This window comes from Moschus berezovskii, chromosome 11 (assembly GCF_049115385.1).
Source record: "Moschus berezovskii isolate FMDL1 chromosome 11, NW_MosBer_1.0, whole genome shotgun sequence".
Lineage (NCBI taxonomy): Eukaryota > Metazoa > Chordata > Mammalia > Artiodactyla > Moschidae > Moschus > Moschus berezovskii.
The window spans coordinates 4,594,888-4,615,189 of record NC_142470.1 but is presented as its reverse complement, the minus strand read 5'-3'; the positions used below and the strand labels follow the sequence as shown (position 1 = coordinate 4,615,189).

General features: G+C 54.4%; 1 protein-coding gene across 5 annotated transcripts in view; it reads left to right on the top strand.

Moving 5' to 3' along the window:
* Nucleotides 1-20,302, top strand: part of NTNG2 (netrin G2) — a 74,127-nt gene that overhangs the window by 3,806 nt on the left and 50,019 nt on the right. For 3 of the 5 annotated variants that reach the window (XM_055400705.2, XM_055400708.2, XM_055400707.2), the window contains exons 2-3: nt 431-561; nt 801-1,491. In XM_055400705.2, coding sequence (XP_055256680.1) covers nt 1,279-1,491 — 213 coding nt within the window. In that variant the 5' untranslated portion in view covers nt 431-561; nt 801-1,278. Of the gene's footprint in view, nt 1-430; nt 1,492-20,302 lie in introns of all 5 variants that reach the window. The other 2 variants (XM_088841060.1, XM_088841059.1) reach the window with 2 other exon arrangements.

The window sequence follows — 20,302 nt, the reverse complement described above, 5'->3', positions numbered from 1 at the left end:
GAGACAGAGTTATTAGCCCCTGGTTTGTAACTGTTGGCCACGCGTGGACCATTCTTTATCTGAGCCTGTCCACACAGCCTCATCGACACCTATAATTACAGCCTCATCTCTGCCTTCAACGGTTTTGACATTTTGACTTGTCAGTCGCAGTATTTTAAAGCCACCATTCCGTCTCGGCTCCTGGGGCTGTTTTAGAAAGTCACTGACCCCAAACAGGAACACTTGTGCTGACCCCTGGACCCCCAGAAATAAGGAGAAAGCACATCACCTTCTTGAATAATGTACCCCGTCTCCAGATGTACCTCTTTGATATTAATGAAAATAACCCAGTTTTCTCCAGAGACCTTGCTAATGCAGCTTCGTGTTTTGCCAGAGAGCTTTTGTTCTTCTACATCTTTATCCCCATCTTTCTCTGTTTAATTTGTTGCAGGTGTTGTTGCTAATGAGCTCTCTCTCCTCCCTTCCTACAATGAAAGACAAGCCAGACCCCGGGTACATGGATGGATTGGGAGCTGAAGTCTCAGAAACTTCCTGATAAGTTGCCGATGGCTACCAGCCAAGGTCAGCTGGCCCCATTAGCGCCTGTCCCCACCAAAGCAGACCCAAATAAGCTGCTCCCCAGTTAACACCTCAGTCGCTTTTTGTGTGCTCCAGTCCAGCTGCGTGATTGTTGTCACTTTCAGCCCACATGAAAAGAAATCTCTTTCACTGGTCCAAAATGCCAAGTCCAGTCCCATAGGCGGAACGTGTGTGCAGCTAACAGGTACGCCGCCTGACTTTGTTTTATCTTTACAACGCAGGCCGGAGGGTAGTTGTGCAGTTGTGTTGAGCACACATCACACACGAAAGGGCCCTTTAAAGAGCTGGATTGATTGGAAGGACAAAAGTTAAAAGCAGTCCGATCCGGCCTCATGCCGGATCCCTGTGGGCTCTCTCCGTCTCCCGTTTCCATCCAGTCACAGTTGGAGTGTCTGCCTGATTTGATCAGATTCACCTCGGGGAGAAGGGTGATGCCAAGGTGAGGAGGACGCCAAGTTGTGGGCAACTTCTTGATCTGCTCATCAGCACTCTGAGAAACGCTGGCTCTGGGTTTTCCGTATCAGCCTCTTGGAAAAACCAAGTTTTCTCGCTGTTTGCAACGTGGCAGAGTCCCTGGGACATCCGGCCTCCGTCGCCCGGTAGATGTGGCTTTTCCATGCTGAGGCTGCGCGTCCCGCCTGAGCCAGTCGCCACCTCACCAGGCCCCCTGCTGGCCACGCCCCTGGGGACTGTGCCGCCATGCTGCGCCTGCTGGCCCTCCTCCTGCACTGCCTGCCACTGGCCTCCGGGGACTACGACATCTGCAAATCCTGGGTGACCACGGACGAAGGCCCCACCTGGGAGTTCTATGCCTGCCAGCCCAAGGTGATGCGCCTGAAGGACTATGTCAAGGTGAAGGTGGAGCCCTCCGGCATCACATGCGGAGACCCCCCGGAGAGGTTCTGCTCCCATGTAAGTCGGCCCCCTGCTGTGACCTTTGCTCATGCCAAGTGGGTGGGGGTGGGGGTTCTGGGCCAGACTCTTGGAATGGGCACGCAGAGCGGGAGGACCCAGATGCCAGGCTGACTTTCCCGCGTGTAGAATTGGGACCTGGCTCTGTGCCGCCTTGGAAATGCACCAGAGCAAAGGATGCACTGAGGATGCTGGGGTCACATGACACCGTTCTTGGGGTGGGGAAATTCTTGGCCCAGTGATCACTGGATCCTTTCCTCTGGGGAAAACCACCAAACCACCACCGTAGTCACAGTTGCCCAGCCTTGCAGATAAGCCCCGCCTCCCTTGTAGGAAGTCAGCATCTGGGCGAGCAAGCAAGGTGCTATTTGCAAGATTGCACTCTGCCCTCCCCCTGTTCATCCCTTCAGGGGGCCACCTCCTGGTCCACCCAATCCAATCCAGAAAACCATTTGCCAGGTGAAGAGAGGCCAAGTGCCCTTTGCAGGGGAAGGTTTGGTGGAAGTGCAGAGGGGATTCATAAGGGAGGAAGGAAGGGGTCAGATCAGGGTGGCTGGTGAAGACAACACCCTTTCCGATTCCATCACAATGTGTGGTGACCCCAGTCACTGGTTAAGTCAGTGGAAGGGAGGCGTTCAGGTGGTGTCACTTGAGTCTCTAGTTAAAGATGGAGTCAGAGCCACAGGGTACGTCAGTACTCCATTAACAGCAACGATAATAACAGTGGGGTCATTTAGGCCAGTCCCCGAGCGTGGGAGTTGAAAGCTCAATACCAGTCATTCCTTGGAGTCCTCACTCCGTTCAGCTGGGTTGATTCTGTGTCACACAAAGTTTCAGGGAGTGAGCTCTGGACTGGCAGCATCTCTGAGCTGCTGTCCTCTAAAGTGTGTACACACAGCACACACTCAGGTCACCCTAACGAGTTTAGTTCACCCTAAAATGCTCAGACTAGGGACTTCCCTGGTGGTCCAGTGGTTAAGAATCCACCTTGCTATGCAGGGGACATAGGTTCGATCCCTGGTCAGGGGACTAAGATCCCACATGCCATGGAATAGTTGAGCCTGAGTGCTTACAGCTACTGAAGCCTGAGCACTCTGGAGACGGAGCACCACAGCTAGAGATCCTGTGCACCACAAGGAAAGATCCCACATGTCACAACCAAGTCCTGATGCAGCCAAATACATAAATATACATTTAAAAATAAATAAAATGCTCAGACTAGGTCTGGCACAGAGCAAGTGCTCCTAGATGGTAGCTATCGTCATTCCCATTGTACAGATGGAGAAACTGAGGCCCAAAGTCACAGCCCAGGAAGTAGTAAAGCTTTGATGTGAGTTTCTGGCTCCAGAGTCACTGAGCTGATCTGCCTCCCAAAAGACGCCTTCCGCTGGGCAGAGCCCTGCAGGCCCTGGGCCTGGTAGGAGGCTGGATAGGGAAGCCAGGCTGCAGAAGCCATAGGAAGGGCTCGGTGTCATCTTTGGGTGGTTGCTGCCTCCATGTGTCCTGGGGGAGCCTCCAGCGCTCTGGGTTTATGGATGGACTGAGTGGGTGTCCCCACCAGGCTTCTAAGGATGGCTTAGTCCCATGGGGTGCTTGGATCCTATCCCAGAGCAGTCAGCCTGGGAAGGGGGGTTTCTACTGGGACGGTCAGTGGTCAGGAGGCTCTCACTGTGGGCGGTGGGCAGGCTGGCTGGCCCCAGCTGGGGAGAGAGGGAGACAGGAAAGGAGAAGGCAGCACAGGACCAGGAGCCAGGGGCTGATGGTCCCACTTCACTGAGGACCCCAGGGCTTCGCTGGCTCAGGGATGGGCAAGGGGGGTGGCCCCTGAAGGTCAGGGCCAAGGTCAGCACTGGGGGAGCCCAGCTCTGATCCACATCTCAGGCTGAGTGCCCTCCCCAGCTCATGTGAGGACTTCTTCACTAGACTCCCTGAGCAGAGTCAACCGCTGCCTCTTGTGTTAGAGTCTTGACTGTATTTCTTCTTTTAAATATACATCGCAATTTTAATATGCTGGGGGCAGGGGTGGGTGGCAAAATCGTAAATCACTGGACCAGCTTCTGGTCAAGGCCTGAGAAGTGGGGATGACCACCAGGTGCCAGTCTGAGGCCCTCTCCCGGCCAAGGCTGGCTCAGGATGCCCTGGGCCCGGGCCTCTGCCCTGCCCCCATTCCCACGCAGACAGCGCAGCACAGCTGCCAGGGTGGGGTAGTCACCCCACCACAGTCCCCATGCCGCCTGGCCTGGGTCCTGGAGCCCTGGGCTGTGGAAGGAGCTTCTGTCGCCTTCCTGTCCTCTCCTGGGAAGATGGTGAGGAGGGCAGTGGTGGAGAAACAGCATCTCCCCCTTCCTCTGCTTGGTGGGTCCTCTGTGTCCCGAAACCAACCTGATGGACTTAAATGTCTCATGATGGGCTGCCGTCCACCTCTGTCTTTGATCACGAACATGCAGCCAGCAGGGGTGGGGACACCATCCAGGCTACTTCTGCAGGGAGGAGAGGGTCACATCCGGATGGATTCAAAGCCCCGCCCCACTGTTTACCGCAGCTTCCCCAAGCAGGTTCTGTGCGTGTCTCGTTAAATCATCTCTAGGATGCTCCGAGGTGGTGACCGTTCTAATCCCATTTTAGGGATTAGAAAGTGTTGGCTAAATCCCGCCAAGGTCACTCGGTCTAGAGGGCAGGCCAGGAACTTGTGCGCAGCCAGGCAGGGCCTGTGCTTACGCTCCAGGTGGCCCAGCCTCCCTCTCTGAGCTTCGGAGAAGTAGAGACGATGCTGCTGAAGGCATGTCACTGTGCTGGGGAAAGGGGACATCCCAGCCATGAGTCCTGGCACCGAGTAGGTGCTCACGGTGTGGTAGCCGTTGTTTGCCTGTTGTTGTGGCTTTTATGGCCTCTGTGGTGTCCAGCCCTTTGCTTCTTTGCCCCACTCCAGCCTTGAGGACGACACGCCCTGTATTCCTGGTCTCAGGGGAGCAGGCAGTTGGATATGTGCTCAGGAAGCCGTTAATTCCTCTAGCCTTGGCCGGTGGTTTTAACCAGACACCAGGGGGAGCCCTAGTGTTACCCAGACCGCCCTCAGCCCCACTTTCACCTCAGGATTGCCCAGTGGGTCCCTGTTTCCTGGCATCCCTTCTGCGGTGAGTGCTAGGCTTGTGGCAACATCCATCCAGATTGGAGTGTGAGCCCTGAAGCATCCTGAGGGTGCGCTGGGGCGGGGGTGGGGACTGCCCCTCGCAGGCTTCAGCGTGCACTCTCCCAGCCTTGCACTCGTCCTTCCGCAAGGCCACCTGAGACCTGAATTGTAAATTCCAGCCCGGTGAGGAAGGGGAGGGAGGAGGAAGGCCAAGATAAATGAATAAATAAAAACCTATTGGCTCTAAATGCACAATGAGAATTAATAGGGCTGAGCTCTCAACCAAAGATTCTCGGGCAAGGGCGAAATTTCAATGAGGGCTGCGGGAGATGGCGGGCAGCCTCCCATCTCTGACTCCCAGTGCCTGGCCAGAGGGGGCCAGCCTGCTGAGTCTGCAGAGCCAGAGAGAAGGAGGCAAAGGCTTCTCGGCCTGTCACAGGACCCCTTGAGGATGGGAGCAGCCCCACGGCGCTCTGAAAGAGAGGTTGCCCACCATCCACCTGCACGGCCATGAAAGGAAGGGGGGAACCTCGTCCTTGGGAGTCTCAGGAGAGAGATGGTGAGGAAAGAGGGCTGGGGGCACAGACCAGGCAGGGGACCTTGAAAATGGCCCTACAGCTGGCTGCCCACTCGCCTCCTGAGACGCACCTTGTTAGAAATACTGGGTCCTGGGCACCTCCCTCCAGACCCTCAGAGCCAGAAGCTGCATTTTAACAGGAAATTCAGGTAATTCGGATGCATACAGGGTATGCTCTGAGAAACACGGATCTACATAGTCTGTCAGCGATGGGTGATACTTATTATTGATGATGGGCAGGCAAGAGACCTGTGCATCCCGTGGGACCTTTGCAGAGTAAGGGGGTGTCACTACTGCTGAAGGAGAAAGGCAGACAGCAGGAGGAGTGGGGGTCCCGGAGTGAGGGGTGATTCTCAGATTCCTGAATGTTGGAGACCTGGTAGAAGGTTCCGGAAAGGTGTTATGATATCCAGACAAAAGCTTCAAGCTTGAAATCCAAAGACCTGAGCTTGCATCCCTGCTTTGCTGCTTACGGGCTGAGTGATCTGGGGCAAGTCTCTGAGACTCCGTTTCCCCACTGGTAACGGTATGTGCTGATGGCTGCCTTGCCCACCTCTCCAGCTTGCTGGGAGAAGGAAGTGGCTCTCTCAGTATATCAGCAAGTGCTTAGAAAGTGCCAGTTCTCTTCTAGTGTGAGGCTTGATAGTGCTGTTGATCCAGGCTTGAGCATCTGGACTTTACAAAGGTGAAATAGGTGAATGTTAAACGTTTCATCTAAGGAGCCTTCCGCACGCAGAGACGCCAGGGTCTTGACATACAGGAAAACCCAGAGCACACGCGTTTCTCAGAAGCTGCTTTGCCTTCTCTGTGCCTCAGTTTACCCAGATGAAGAGCCAATGGCCCCCATCCCTCCCCCGGGGAGTCTGCTGGGGTGATAACTCAGGTGGCAGGTGGGTCCTGGAGACCTCAAGCCCCTCCCCACTGTGACACTGAACACCACGTGCAATCGAGGTCACAGATGCCCCGCCTCCTGCCAGAACGTGATGTTCATGAAATGTTTCCGTCCAGCGGCGCTGAGCTCACCAGCTTAGCAGCGCCGAGCTCACTGGCCTGGGTCCCCTCCCTCTGTGTTCTGGCCCCAGACCCACGGAGGACAGGGTAGCACCCTTCTCCAGCCTCCCCCCTTCTCCACATCACACCCCTCCTCTCCCGTTTCCAGGGCTGACCTCATGCCAGGCGCCCTGTTGGGGGAAGTGAGATAACTCTTACAAATCTAAGTAGACAGCAAGAGAAGCAGGGCGGGTGTTCAGGGTGGTACCCGATTGAATGCGTGAGATGGACATCTAGTGTAAGGAGCTTGCCAGGGGTGAAGGTGCATCCACCCCTACCCATCCCTCCCAGCTCCAGCTTCCCGCAGTTCTCCCGCCTCCTCTGCCTGGAATGTCTTCTTTGCTTCCTTCATGTCTGGCCCTTTTGTGCTTATCTGGATAACCCAGGCTCCTTTTTCAAGGTTCATGCTGGAACCTACCTTCTCCAGGAGGCTTTTCCTGACTCCCTAGCCCAGGCGGGTTAAAAGACCTCATCTGGCCGCATCCTGGTCACTTAAGCTCACAGATGTGGCCTCCTAGTTAAGAGTTCAGGCTCTAGAGGCAGAGAGCTAGAGGTTGGAATCCCCTGCTGTGTGACCTTTGGCATGAGGCTTAACCTCTCTGAGTCTCATTTCCTTAAATAGGACTATTGATAGAACACACATATGGATGCTCAATCCATGCTCATTATTCTACACCTGATGTTTGCCTCCCTACTGGGCTGGGAGCTCCTCGGGGGCAGGGCTGCCTTGTTCTTCACATCCCTCCCTTTTGGTCCAGTCAGTGCTCAGCAGGCATTTACTGAACCAATGGATGGGTGGGTGGAAGGAGAGTGTGATCCAGGAAGGCTTCTTGGAGGAGGAGAGATTAGGGCTGAGTCTTATAGGAACAACTAGGATCTCGATCAGGACAGAGGAGGCACACAAAGCCTCTAGTTCTCCCCCATTTGCGCCCCTGTTCTGTGAGGTTTTCAGTCAGCTGATAGCAGGAGGTCTGAACAGCTCTGTCCTTAAGCAGGAAGCGATTTTGGAAACTGAGCTTCACCCAGCCCTTAGTTAAAGCCGCTCAGTCTCTTGAAACGCCCGAGGCAGGTCCCAGCCTGGGACAAGAATAGTTCCATGCATGACATCTTGTTGCTTGGTGAAGCCTCCTTCCTGGGGAGCGGACGAGTGACAGGATGGGGACAGCCCTGCCTGCGAGGGCCCCGTGGCTGAGATCCTGGCCTCCTACTTTTTCAAGGGAAGGAGTTTGTGTCCAGACACCCCACGGAGGGTGGGGAGCAGAGCCTCTGGAGTGCCTAGGGGAAGGGAAAGGGCTTGGAGGAGACATTGTTCCAAAGAGTGTCAGACTTAGAGCTTCGAGAACTTTCCACTTTATGCACCCCACCTTCCCCAGGCTCATCTGCCTCTCTACATCCGCTGGCCCTGACTTTTCATATATATTCATTTTTCTGCTTCAATGAATGTTTAACACAAGCTGCCTCAAGTTCCACGTGTGACAACGAGGCAGGTGGTGGATGGATGGACAGGCAGGTGACCCCGGTTGTGGATGAGAAGTTGAGGTTTGGGGTGGGGCAAGCGGGGGCTCATGCTCATCCCCTTCTGGGCTGTGGGACTTTGAATAAGTCCTTCATGCTCTGAGCCTCGGTTTTCTCATCTGAAAATTGGGCCGATGCAAAACATGATCTCAAAGGATGGTTTTCTGGGTGAAATGAGACAAGGGATGGAAAGCCCCTAGCTGGGAGCCTGGCACAAAATGAATGTTCCCAAAAAGGGATATTTTTTTTAACCCCCAGTCTAGAATTTAGCTTGAGAGACACAAGGAGTAAAAGTAGACATTAACAGAAGAGGAACCCAGGAGCCCAGAGCGTAAGTGTGATGTGGAGCACGCACCAACCGCTGGCGGGGTGCCGGGGGCCGGGGAGTGGTGTCAGAGTCGAGAGACGGAAGGGTGGGGCTGGGCGGTGCTGGACCCTGCCAGTCTCCGCGCGGCAAGGACAGCCCCTTAGCCAGGTTTCCCCAGCTGTGCAACGAGGTTTGGCCAGTGTGCGGTGCGAGTTCAGAGGCAGGGGGCTGGGCACCAGGGTGGTCTGTGACCTTGAGGGGCTGGAAGGATTCAGAAGATCGATGGTGGGAGCAGAAGGAATCGCAATTGGGAGCTGCAGGAAGGGGGTCCGGGTGACATCAGGGGAGAGCGTGTGGATGTCAGGGGAGGGGACAGGCCCCTTGGCCTGTTGGTTTCATCAAAGCCCCTGCCCTGTGAGCCTATTGGCGGGGCTGTCGCTGTGCCCTGGATGGAGAAATAGACCAAGGCTCCCCGAGGCCCACTGTTGGTGGAGTGGGGATTCAGCCTTCTCTGTCTGGCTCCTAACCACTCTCCAGTGTCAGAGGGCTTAGACCAAGGGTGTTGGGGGAGGAGGGGAGGAGGAAAGGAGCACTGGGCAGGCAGAGACCCGAGGAGGCCCATAGGGCACGCAAGTCCTGGGGCTGGAACGGAGCTTGGCAGGCTCGAAGAAGCAGGTGCCAAGCTGCAGCCCCTCCCCCATACCAGCCAGCCATCACCCCCAGGAAGGGGGTCCAGTCTGTGTTCCTGACCCACAGCCCAGGCCCCAGGCTCTCCTGCCTCAGGCCTGGCCAGGGCCCACCTGGCCCATGAAGAGGCCTGGCTCCTTCCTGGAGGGAACCAGAGTGTTGGAGAAAATGTGAAACGGCAGACGATGCATGTCTCTGTTCGGCTTTGGTTTGCAGGTTCTTAATTTTTTATTTTTAATCATCATAGCAGATTTGCTTAAATATATGAAAATGTGTTTCTAATTCCCCAAGCACACGCCAACTGCTGGCAGGGCGCCGGCGGCCGGGGAGTGGTGTGTCAGAGCAGATAGAGTGAAGGATGGGGGCTGGGCGGTGCTGGACCCTGCCAGTCTCCGCGCGGCAAGGACAGCCCCTCAGCCAGGTTTCCCCAGCTGTGCAACAAGGTTTGGCCAGGTTAACCCCTTCATCCAGTGTCGCTGTGTGATCGTCGGTGCCTTCTCAGAGTTTGGGGAAAATCTATGCCAGAGTTCAGACTTGGCCAAAAACTCACAAAACGAGGGGCTCCGGTGCAGATTAGAGGGGCTCTGAATGCATTTCCTGTGCTCAGCGCAGCACTGGGATTTTTAATTTTCAAATTCAAATCCCTTTATTATAGTATTCTATTAAAGGAAAATCAAAACAAGGAAAAACAAAGCTGAGTTCTAAAAATGTAATTGTACATCACATCATTTCCCTTTGGTGTCGGCTTCTAAATTCTTTTTTAAAAAATTAATTGAGGTGTAACTGACATAGAACGTTGTATTAGTTTTAGGTGTAAAACAGAATGATTTGATATAGGTACGTATTGCAAAAGGAGGGATTTCCCTAATGGTCCAGCGGTTAAGACTGCCCTTCCCATGCCAGAGGCATGGGTTTGATCCCTGGTTGGGGAACTAAGATCCCACATGTGGCCAAAAAAATTATGACGAAAGAATTACCACGCTAAGTTTAGTTTATGTCTATCACCACATACTCACAGTTACAATTTTATTTTCTTGTGATGAAGGCACTTTAAAAATATTTTTTAATTAAAAAAAATTGCGATGATAGTCCCATAACTTGAAATTAACCATCAGTTTTTTAAAAGTTAGGGTAAATATATATATAACACAGAATCTGCCTTTCTAGCCATTTTTAAATGTACAGTGCAGTGGCATTTAGCACATTCACAATGTTGCACATCCAACATCTCTATTTCCAAGACATTTTCATCATTTTCTGGAAGGAAATCCCGTCTCTATCAGCAGCCACTCCCCATTCCTCTGTCCCCAGCTCTTGGCAATCATTAGTCTGCTTTCTGTCTCATGCATTTGCCCATTCCAGACACGTCATTTAAATGGAATCAGACAAGGTGTGACTTTTTAATCCGGCTTCCTTCACTCAGCATCATATTCTTGAGCTTCGTCTGTATTATAGCGTGTACCAGTACCTTGTTCTTTTTTCTGGCTGAATAATATTCCATCGTGCACTCTACCACATTTTGTTTATCCATTCTTTAGTTGATGGGCATGTGGATTGTTTCCACTTTTTGGCTATTATGAATAATATTGCTATGAACATTTATGTCCAAGTTTTTGTGTGGACATATGGTTTCATTTCTCTTGGGGCTATACCTCGGAGGGGAATTCCTGGGTCATATTGGGCTTCCCTGGTGGCTCAGGTGGTAAAGAATCTGCCTGCAATGCGGGAGACCTGAGTTTGATCCCTGGGTTGGGAAGATCCCCTGGAGAAGGGAATAGCAACCCACTCTAGTATTCTTGCCTGGAGAATTCCATAAACAGACGAGTCTGGCAAGCTACAGTCCACGGGCTCACAAAAAGTCGGACACACCTGAGGGACTAACACACACGTGGTAATTTTAGATTTAAGTTTTTGAGCAACTGCCAAACTGTTTTTCAGAACAGTTGCACCATTTTACATTCTTACCAGCACTGTTACAAGGGGTCCAATTTCTCTGTGGCCCTGCCAACACTTGTTACTTTCCAGTTTTCTTTTTTATTGTAACGGCTAACCCGGTTGGTGTGAACTGCTATTGCATTAGGCTTTTGATTTGTGTTTCTCTGCTAACTAATGATGCTGGTATTACGTTCTCACGGGCCATCAGTACATCTTCTTTGGAGAAATGTATATTAAAGCCCTTTTGCCCAGTTTTTCATTGGGCTGTCTTTTGTTGTTGAGTTGTACGTGTTTGGTGTTTTTTTTGTACGTGTTTTTTAATATATTCTGGATATTAAATCCTTATCAGGTGTGTGATTTGCTGATTTTTCCCCTATTCTACAGGTCACCTTTTGCTCTCTGGACTGTGCCCTTTGGGGTTTTTGTTTCTTTGCCGAGTTTTCTTTTTTCTTGGCTGTGCTGGGTCATAGCTGTGGCAGCATTTGGCGGCTGGCCTCCCAAGCAGTGCCTGAGCGGCACCTTCAGGGCGGGTGTGGCCTTAAGTTCAGAGTTTGCTCTCTGGTCTGCGAAGGTGAGCTCTCTGCCTGGGTGAAGCCTCCCGTGACCCAGTCCTGCTCAGAGTCGGCTCTCGTAGGCCTTGGGGCTTCTGAAGGCCCCGGCCCCGACCTGCCCATAAGCCATGGTTCTTGCTGCGGCAGTGCCATGGCAGGTGGACCAGAAGGATATGTTTGTGGCAGGCCAGGGCGGGAGGCAGGCTGGCGGGCAGAACGTTAGGGATCACGGCCAAGTCAGCCTTAGTGGTCACCTTCCGCCATCAGGAGCGGGGTGTGTGTGGCCCAGCCCTCAGCTGGAAGCTTCAAGAACCAAGAGCTGGGGACACACTCGTGCGTCTCGTGTCTCACTGCCTGCGAGCGCTGTTTCTGCCCGCCCCCCCTTGCAGGATTAGTTTGCTATTTCCCGAGACCTCCCTGTGCTCCGGGCACCCTGCAAAGCACCGTGCGTAGCATTTGTGTCTGCGCACAGCACTGGGATGGGTATATTGCAAATGAGGAGAGGGAGGCTCAGAGAGGTGCAGAGACTTACCCAAGTTTACACAGCAGTAACAAGGCCAGGACCTGTCTCTGGGGCCTCGGCTACTGTCCCATGCTGCCTTGTTGAAAGTCTGACCGGCTGTCCACAGGGACCCACAGTCTCAACGTGCAGCCCCGAAGGGTCACCTCACCTCTCAAGGTGTCATGGGTAGAAAGGAATTAAATCCAAGTTTATGGGCCCCTCAGATCTACGCCTGGGGCCTTCAGAGCTGCCCCCTCCTATTAAAGGACCCTGGGCCCATCTTCAAGGACCAGACACCCTTCTCTCACAGCAGTTTGTCCTGGGGGCTTTGGGACTGTTTGGACCCCCTCAGTCCCTCATTCCAGCTCCTTCTGCTGCCTGAGTTGTTCGTCCGACTCCAAGTGTCAACCAGTGAAATAAAAGGAAATGAAATATGACCCAGGCTCTGCCCCGCAGTCGTAGCAGAAATCTGTTGTCAGGTAAGAGGTGAGAAGGAGGTGAGTGAGAGACGGAGCCTTGGGTAGCCTTGGGCTGTGCCATCAGCCGCGGCAGCGACCCCAACCTGAGCCCACAGAAAGCTCACGATGCCCATTCGGGGGACTGCAGGCCCTCAACTTGTCCCCTACAGCTGGGGCATCTAGAGGTAGCAAAGGCAGGTGACAGCGGAAGGAGAAGCCAGCAGACCACAGGGCACACCCCTTGTCCCTGCCTAAGGCACGATCGAGAACCCCTAGGCAACGGCTCTGGGGCTGGCATCATGCTGGGTCTGGGCTTCACACTGGATTGACTGCCAGGGGCTGGGTGCCCTCGGGTCTCGCCCCACTTTGGGATGTAAATTCCCTGCCTTCCCCAGAGGGGGTCTGCATATCCACCCTCTAGGTCACACTGCATCCCCAGATTCTGCTTCTGGCTTTCAGGACTTTGATACTTAAGAGAGAGGAAGACGGGGAGGCGTGGTGAGAGCAGTAACATCCCAGGCACTTGGGGACCCAGAGCAGGTGGACAAAGGCAGGACCCCACCACACCTCAGCCCCCAAACCCCAGGGCAGGGCCTCCTACTCTAGAGGGGTCACAGCCCCTTTGAGAGTCCAGGGTGCTCTTTCTAGAACAGTGCACACACACACACAGTTGCAAATCTCACAGGCTCCCCAGACCACCCTGAGTCCACCCTTGGGCCCGTGGTCCCTCTGGGAGCCCTTAAACTCAGGAAAACTACCATTTGTCTTCTCGACTGACTGGGTCTGTTGTCTGAGCATCTTCTTGATCCACCTCTGCAGACGAGCTGCATGCATGCTCAGTCGCTCAGTTGTGTCCAACTCTTTGCGACCCATGGGCTGCAGCCCATCAGGCTCCTCCGTCCATGGGATTTCCCAGGGAAGAATACTGGAGTGGGTTGCCATTCCCTTCTCCAGGGGATCTTTCTGACTCAGGGATCGAACTCGTGTCTCCTGCATCTCCTGCATTGGCAGGCCGACTCTTTACCACTGAGCCATCTGGGAAGCTCCTCAGACCAGCAACAGCTTACATTTAGTGAGTTTCTATTGCATCTCAAGCCCTTGACCTAATGTAGTTCGTTGAACCCTCCAGGGACACTTAGGAACAGATCCTTTATTTATATCCATTTTGAATATGAGGAGCCCGAGGCTCAGAGAGGTTAAGTCACTTGCCCAAAGTCACACAGCTTCTAAGTAGAAGAGCCTGGCCCCTCCACCCCCAGCTGCCTGGACCCAGTGCCTGGCTCCTAACCAGGCTGCTTAGCTGCCCTGGGGCACTCTGAGTCTCTCCTGGTTAGATTGAGGCAGTTGTTGTGTGTGTGCACTCACGTATGTGTGAGCGGGTACTGTCCCTGTCTGCCTCTCCTCCCTCAGCACGCCCTGGCTGCCCGAGGAAGGAGGGCTGGGAAGGAGGGACCAGAGCGTTTTGCCCACCCCTTCTGTCCTCTGAGACACCACGGAGTCTGCTAATCTACTTATTTGATAATTCACTTATTTCATGTCTATTTGACCGCGTGTGTGCCCCCACGTATCAGCTCCAGGGGAGATGAGATGGCTTTGCCTGGAGGAATCTGATCTGTTTTTTTCTGGGGAAGGAGTGGGAAAAAAAAAACACAAAAACCAAGAATGGACAGTAATGGACCTAAAAATAAAGGGTGGAGGGGAATGCAGTGGGGGAGGAGGGAAATCGCGGCGTCTGCCTGCACTGGCAGACCTCCCCTACCCACCTGAGGTCCCCAAGGGACTGGCCGCCTCTGGGGGCAAGGAAGGGAAAGAAAGCGGGGTGGGGAGCCAGGGGCTGCCCCTAGATGGAGAAATGTCCTATACAGGGTCCTCTGGCCTCGACTTTGGCTGCACATGGGAGTCTTCTGGGAAGCCTAATGGTTAATGCCTAGGAAGGGACCTGCCCACCGAGGGTCTGATGTGGTTTGTCTGGGGTGCCCCCAGGTGAGTCAACATGAGAACCGCTGTCAGGGTGTTTCCACAGCAGGAATGTAGGTTCAGGTGTGGGGCTCTCAAACCCAAACGGGCAGCTGGGTCTCCAGAGGAGTGGAGAAGGCAGGGTCCAGGGAGCTGTGCAGACTTTTGGCTCCATCCGGGCCCCCCACCACTGGAGTGGTCTACAGCGAGCCAGTCAGTGGACTTGCCTGGGGGCTCTTAACATCCCCCCAACCTGCTGGGACTGCAGCCCCACCAGCTACCCCAGAGTCTCTGGGGTGGGCTTGGGCTAAGGATTTATTCAAGCTTCCCAGGTGGTCCCAGGATACAGCCAAGTTTGAGAACAAAATTTCAGTCTTGCCCAGGACCACACTGGTTCCCTTCCAGCTATAAGCATCTTGTCTTTCAATCTTAAGCATCTTTTATATTTTTTTAATTCAAAGACCAGAGAGGGAGAGAGCTGCCTCTCAGAATTTTTCCTTACATCCAAGCTTCGGGCACCCCATCCTTGCTCTGGCTTCCTGGGACTTGAAGGGTGCTGGCTCCTGCCTTGTCTTGTGTTCCCACATTCTTACCCTTTCTTTTTGGAAGGAGGCTGCCCAGCCAGGGGCTTTCCCTGCAGCTGCTAAATGTCAAGGCTGCATGCTGGCTCCAGGCCTCCCCTTTGGCCTTATCTCCAGCTTCCCACCAGGCTCCTGGTCCAACCCAGCTCATTAACCCCTCTCTCCCCGCACTCCTGCATGTTCACTGGATCCTGCTACGGAGGGCATCCTCCTCACAGCCCGGGCAGGCCTCCCTCCACCCGTCCGTATCCAGTCCGCCCATCCTTCTCAAATCCCACCTCCTCCAGAAGCCTTCCTGACCCTCCCAGCCAGTTCCCCTCCAGGTTTGTCATCTGTGCCATACTCTGGAGGTCACAATACAGTGGTCAATGCTCCTACAAGGGGGACTTCCCTGGGGGTCCAGTGGCTAAATCTCAGCGCTCCCAATGCAGGGAACCTGGGTTCGATTCCCTGGTCAGGGAACTAGATCCCACATGCCACAACTAAAGAGCCTGCCTGCTGCAAGGAAGATTGAAGGTCCCACATGCCGTGACTAAGACCCCTTGCAGCCTCACAAATAAATATTTTAAATGCTTCCTGAAGGGGTAAAAGTGCCCAGGTTACTGCAGATAGGACTTTGAGTCAGTGCCTGACCTCTGGGGGCCTCAGAGGTCCTCACCTATAAAGCAGGGGTGATGGTGACAGCTGGGCTAACATCACTGTTCACGAGCCCTTCTTTGGATCAGCAGTACCAGGCATCCCAACCTGGCCAGGCATCTGAGTCACCACAGCAGGTTTTAATTGGTTGGTTGGTAGGTTGGTTCAGTTTCAGTCTGGAGCAGAATTTCTGGTCCTAGGGCCCAGAAATATTCTTATCCCCCTCCTCTTCCCAAGGATTTTGACGGACAGCCAGTTCTGATGACTGCTTCTTCAGGGCCATCTTGCACATAGAGGACATTAGAGATCGTTGTTGAATACGTGAAGGAGTAAATGAATGAAACCTTACTGGCTCAGCCTTGCCACTCCCACTCCCACCGAGGGCTTCACCCATAGAGCAATGCATTTGTCCAGGGATGCCGGGGGTGGGGCAAATCCAGCCACTTCTTTCTCTGGCCGCTTCTTGACTCCTCAGAGACCAACAAGAAGAAATCTAGAAAGTCTTGATTGTGGCTCTTGGTTCAGGCAGGTCCCATCCATCTGGGTGCTGTGTCCACTCCTGACACCACCTTCCCAACGCGAAGGACCGAGAGGCGACCCAGGGAGGGGGAGTCACTCTGCAAACCTTAGTTAAGCATCTTGCACGTGACAGGCCCCACAGTGGGGAGGGACCACACCGTAATTAACCAAAGAAGTCGCTTAGGAAAACTGATGAGATGCCGTTTCGGGGAAGGGCATGGTGGCCGGCCAGGGTGTTGTCGGAGGAAGGGAGGGATGGCAGACACCTGCAGAGGAGTGTAGGGGAGGAGCTTTGGACAGAGGTGGAAAAGCCCAGATGGGCTGCGGGTGGACAAGGCTGAGCTGGTAAGGTTCAAGAAAGGAAGGGGAAACTTGAGGATCCAAAATAAGGTGGGAATTTGGCCTCAATAAGATCATAAAATGATCTGTTAGAGTTTTGCTTGTGTTTTGATTTTCAAAATTTGTTTGTTTAGGCTGTGCTGGGTCTTCGCTGCTGCACGGGGTCTTTCTCTAGTTTGGGCGAGTGAGGGCTGCTCTCTAGTCGAGGTGTGCGGGCTTCTCATCGCGGGGGCTTCTCTTGTCGTGGAGCGCCGGCTCTAGGGCGCACGGGCTCCAGTAGTTGTGGCACACTGGCTTAGTTGCTCCCCGGCATGTGGGATCCTCCTGGACCAGGGATCGAACCCGCGTTCCCTGCATTGGCGGGCGGATTCTGAACCACCCGACCACCAGGGAAGTCCTGCATATGTTTTTTAGACAAAGACATCCGTGGCACAAAGTTCATTTCATCTTCCCGAAACCAAGGGCCGACTCTACACCAGGGAAGCGGGAGGGTAGCACAGCGGGCTCTCAACAGTCTATTATTTTCAAGCTTCTAACCCCAGTTCTGCCCTTTTCTCAGGAAAGTGATGTTGAGTAGGTTTTCTAACCTATCGGTGCCTCCGTTTCTCCCTTTTGAAAATAATTATGAGACTAGAGGAAAGGAAGTTTCACCCGAGAAATCTTGGTCTCCATGCCCGGACCAGCTTGGGTTTGGAATTTATGGAGAGAGTGCTCTGGGGTGTCACAGGAGCTGAAACTGGCGGGGGAGTGTGTGTGGCGGGGGCGGGGGGGGGTATTTCTCGAGAGCAAGTGGGGGCGGGAGGCCAAGGGGGTGACAGGGCAGGGGATGGACAGGGCAAAGGTTAGGGGAGGGGGCTGCCAGGCTCAATGAACATTCAACCCCAACCCATTGGACCCTCCCGGGCTGCCCCGTTTCAGCCGGTGTCCCCACCACTCCTGGGCCTCTTTTGGGCCCCACGGCTCTTCAGCAGGAAAGCCAGGGGCAGCTTGCAGAGAGCCAGAGAGGGGCTCTGCAAGGCCTTGGGGTCCGGGGAGAGCGGCTCCCCTGGGCGCCCCAGCCCGGCCCCTCGGAGGGGGCCACCCTGCCCCCCACCCCCACCCGGCATTGAATCCTCCAAGCCACTTTTTTTCCCCTCCGTGATAAAATATTCATGTCAGCAGAGCAGGCCCTCTCTGGGAAGGCTGCCGGTGTCTAGCTTCTGCTCTGCACAAGCTTTTAAAGAGCAGGACGCTTTTCTCTCGCTCTAAGCATTTTCTAAGTCCTGAATCAATAATGCACTTCACCCAGCTTCTCTGAATGCAGCTTTTCTGCCTCTCTGCACCCTCCCCCCTCCCCCCACCCCGTCCCTGCTTTCTCTCTCTTTCTTTTGTCGTTCCCTCACTCCTGATGTACTTTTTATTTACTTTTTTAAAACAGTGTTCGACAAAAGCGTTGGGCTGTTTGGGTGGCGAGAGCCTCGGATGGGGAGTGGGGGTGGGCTGGCAGGACGGAGGGAGGCCCAGGCAGCTGCCAGGCGGGTGGCTCCTTGGATGAACAGGTGGAGTCTGTGTGCAAGGGGAGGAGGCGGGGAGGAGCGGCTGAGCCGCCCGCTGGCCCTGGTGGGAAGGCGTTTGCACTCCCTGCATGGGGGAGGAGGAGGGCCTGGGCTAATCCGGCCTCTCACTCTCCTTTCTCTCTAATCAATTAGAAACTGTTTACTGCATAACCGGAGAAAACAAGGATAAATGCGTAGAAGACAGGGGGTCTGGAGCGAAGGAAATATGCAGAGTGTGAGTCAAAATATATCGCCCAACTTTCTAAGGAGCCAGCAGTCCAGATTGGCCTATCTGCTTTTTATAGTAATGAGTTCCCTGTCTTGAGGGGTATGCAAATGAGGCGGCACCATCCCTTGTCTGAGAGAGATGCCCACGTGGATCTGGTCAGTCATGCGGTACCCAGTGAGGTGCTGGGATGCAGTAGGTGACTGTGGGGGGCCCACAGGGATCACCCCAGGCACTCCAGCTGGAATAGTTTCCCACCCCAAACGTTCCTAGAAATCTGGCCGTGGGAAGAATCTACATATGCCCAGGACCAAGTGAAGTGTATCTTTTTTTTTTTAAGGAATACAATTTTGAGTTTCTGGAGAGATTAACCCTTGTCTAGCCAGGGCAGCACCCTGGCAAGACCCCACCCAACCCCCTCTGGCTGTTCGACTGATGGGTGGTCGTTCCAGGTCAGTGGTGGTGGGAAGGAGTGTTTGACTCTGCTTCCTTGTCCCGCTCAGGGACAGCTTGTCCACCAGGATGGCCTGATGTCACAGGTCATCAGAAAGGCTTGCTACTCGGGTCTGTTGGAAGGAGAGGAGGATTGAGAAACCAGGTTCCTGCCCGGCTGCTGAAACAGCACCTGGGCCGATCACTTCCCACTCCCCTCGGTAACCACGCCATCCTCCCTGGGTGATGCCCGCTCTGAGCTGCGCTGCAGCAATGGAATCTAGGCAGGGCGAGCTGAATAACTGCTTAACTGATACCATCCTTAGAGCCAACTGTCAACGATCCTCACCGAGGTTAAAAATATTTATCAAATCAGTGCTGGGGGCGGGAGTGGCAAGAGTGAGCCAGACCTGGCCCCTGCATCCCAGAGTCCAGTTTCAATCATGGAAGGTTCTGGAAGGAGGTAAATGTGGGCAGGGTTAAAGTGAAAGGAAGCCAGGAGCAGAGTGGAGGGCTCATCTCTGCAGAACTGAGATGCCTTTCCTTGGTTACAGCCAGGCCTGGCCGGGCTCAGGAGGTGGCCTGTGACTCTGGGTCCGAGGCAGACCTTGGACCAGGAGATGCCCACCATGGCTGGCCTGGGATCAGGGTCTGGGCTGGGAACGAGGCATCATGTGACTTCTGGAGACTCACTGCCAGGATGGATGAGCCCCAGGAAGATGCCTTCCTCTGCCTGAGTGACAGCCAGGCTGGGAAGAAATGGCACCAATGAGAAACAACACCTGAAAAATACAAGAGGAGCCTCCGTGGCCAGCTGCCGCTCCGGCCCTGAAATAACACGCGGGTCAGTTTCCGCTGATTCACGAGCAGGGAGGGGTGACCTTGCTGCTGTCCAGGGCCTTTGCTCGAAAAGGAAACCAAAAAGGGGATGGGAGAGAAGCCTGGAGAATGAGGTGGGGGGAGGATGAGGCGGAACTGGGATCAATGAAACCACAGAAGGAGAAGCAGGGTGGGGGTGGGGGGCTGGCAAGTTAGGAGCCGGGGGAGGGAGAAGAGAATTAGAGACCTCAGGGCAGCTAGAATTAGAACCGGCTCCCAACAGAATCTCCGTTTCCGATTTGTTAATAATTTATCCCCGCTGCAACTTTTCTTACCAATAAATAGGAAATAATTTGTTAAGGAGAATTCCCCCGGCACGCTGGCTTTGTCCCTGGGATGAGGGGGTGGGGGGTGCCTCCCCGTCCTTCCTCCCCGCTGAGGAACTTGGGGCCGGGGAGGTCAGGGTCAGAGCTCGGTCATTTTGTGAACGGGAAACCGAGGCACAGACAGGGCCAGGCCCCACCCAAGGTCACACGCGGGGCTAGGGACCGTCTTCGGGATCCCAACTCCATGATCCCAGGGATCAGCGCCCAGGCCCCAGAGAGTTTACCCCCAAAGTTCTAGAAGCATCATCCAAGGGGGAGGGTGGGGCGAGCTCCACCGTGGGTTGGCTCCCCTCCACTTTTGCTCCTGCCTGTTCAGTGCTGCTCTGACTCCCCTAAGCATCCTTCCCGGAATCTCCATGCTCCGTGTCCTCGCCCCAGCCCCCCTGGCCCCTGGGGGTCTCCCTGGCAGCTCCCCCCACCCCGCCCCAATCCAGCCTCCCACCCAGAGATGCCCCAGCCTCAGCTGAGGTTGACAGGCTGAGGATGAGACTTCAGCCGGCAACTCTGGCAGACAGGTTCAAAAAAAATCCGTCAGCTGCTAAACTGTTCCCTGGGGCCGCCCACATGCCCCAGTGGCACCCGAGTCCCGGGGGAGAGACGCAGGCCTGGGGCACCAGCGGCCTTTCCTTTTGGGGAAGGGACATGCTTCCTGACTTGTCTCCGAGCTCAA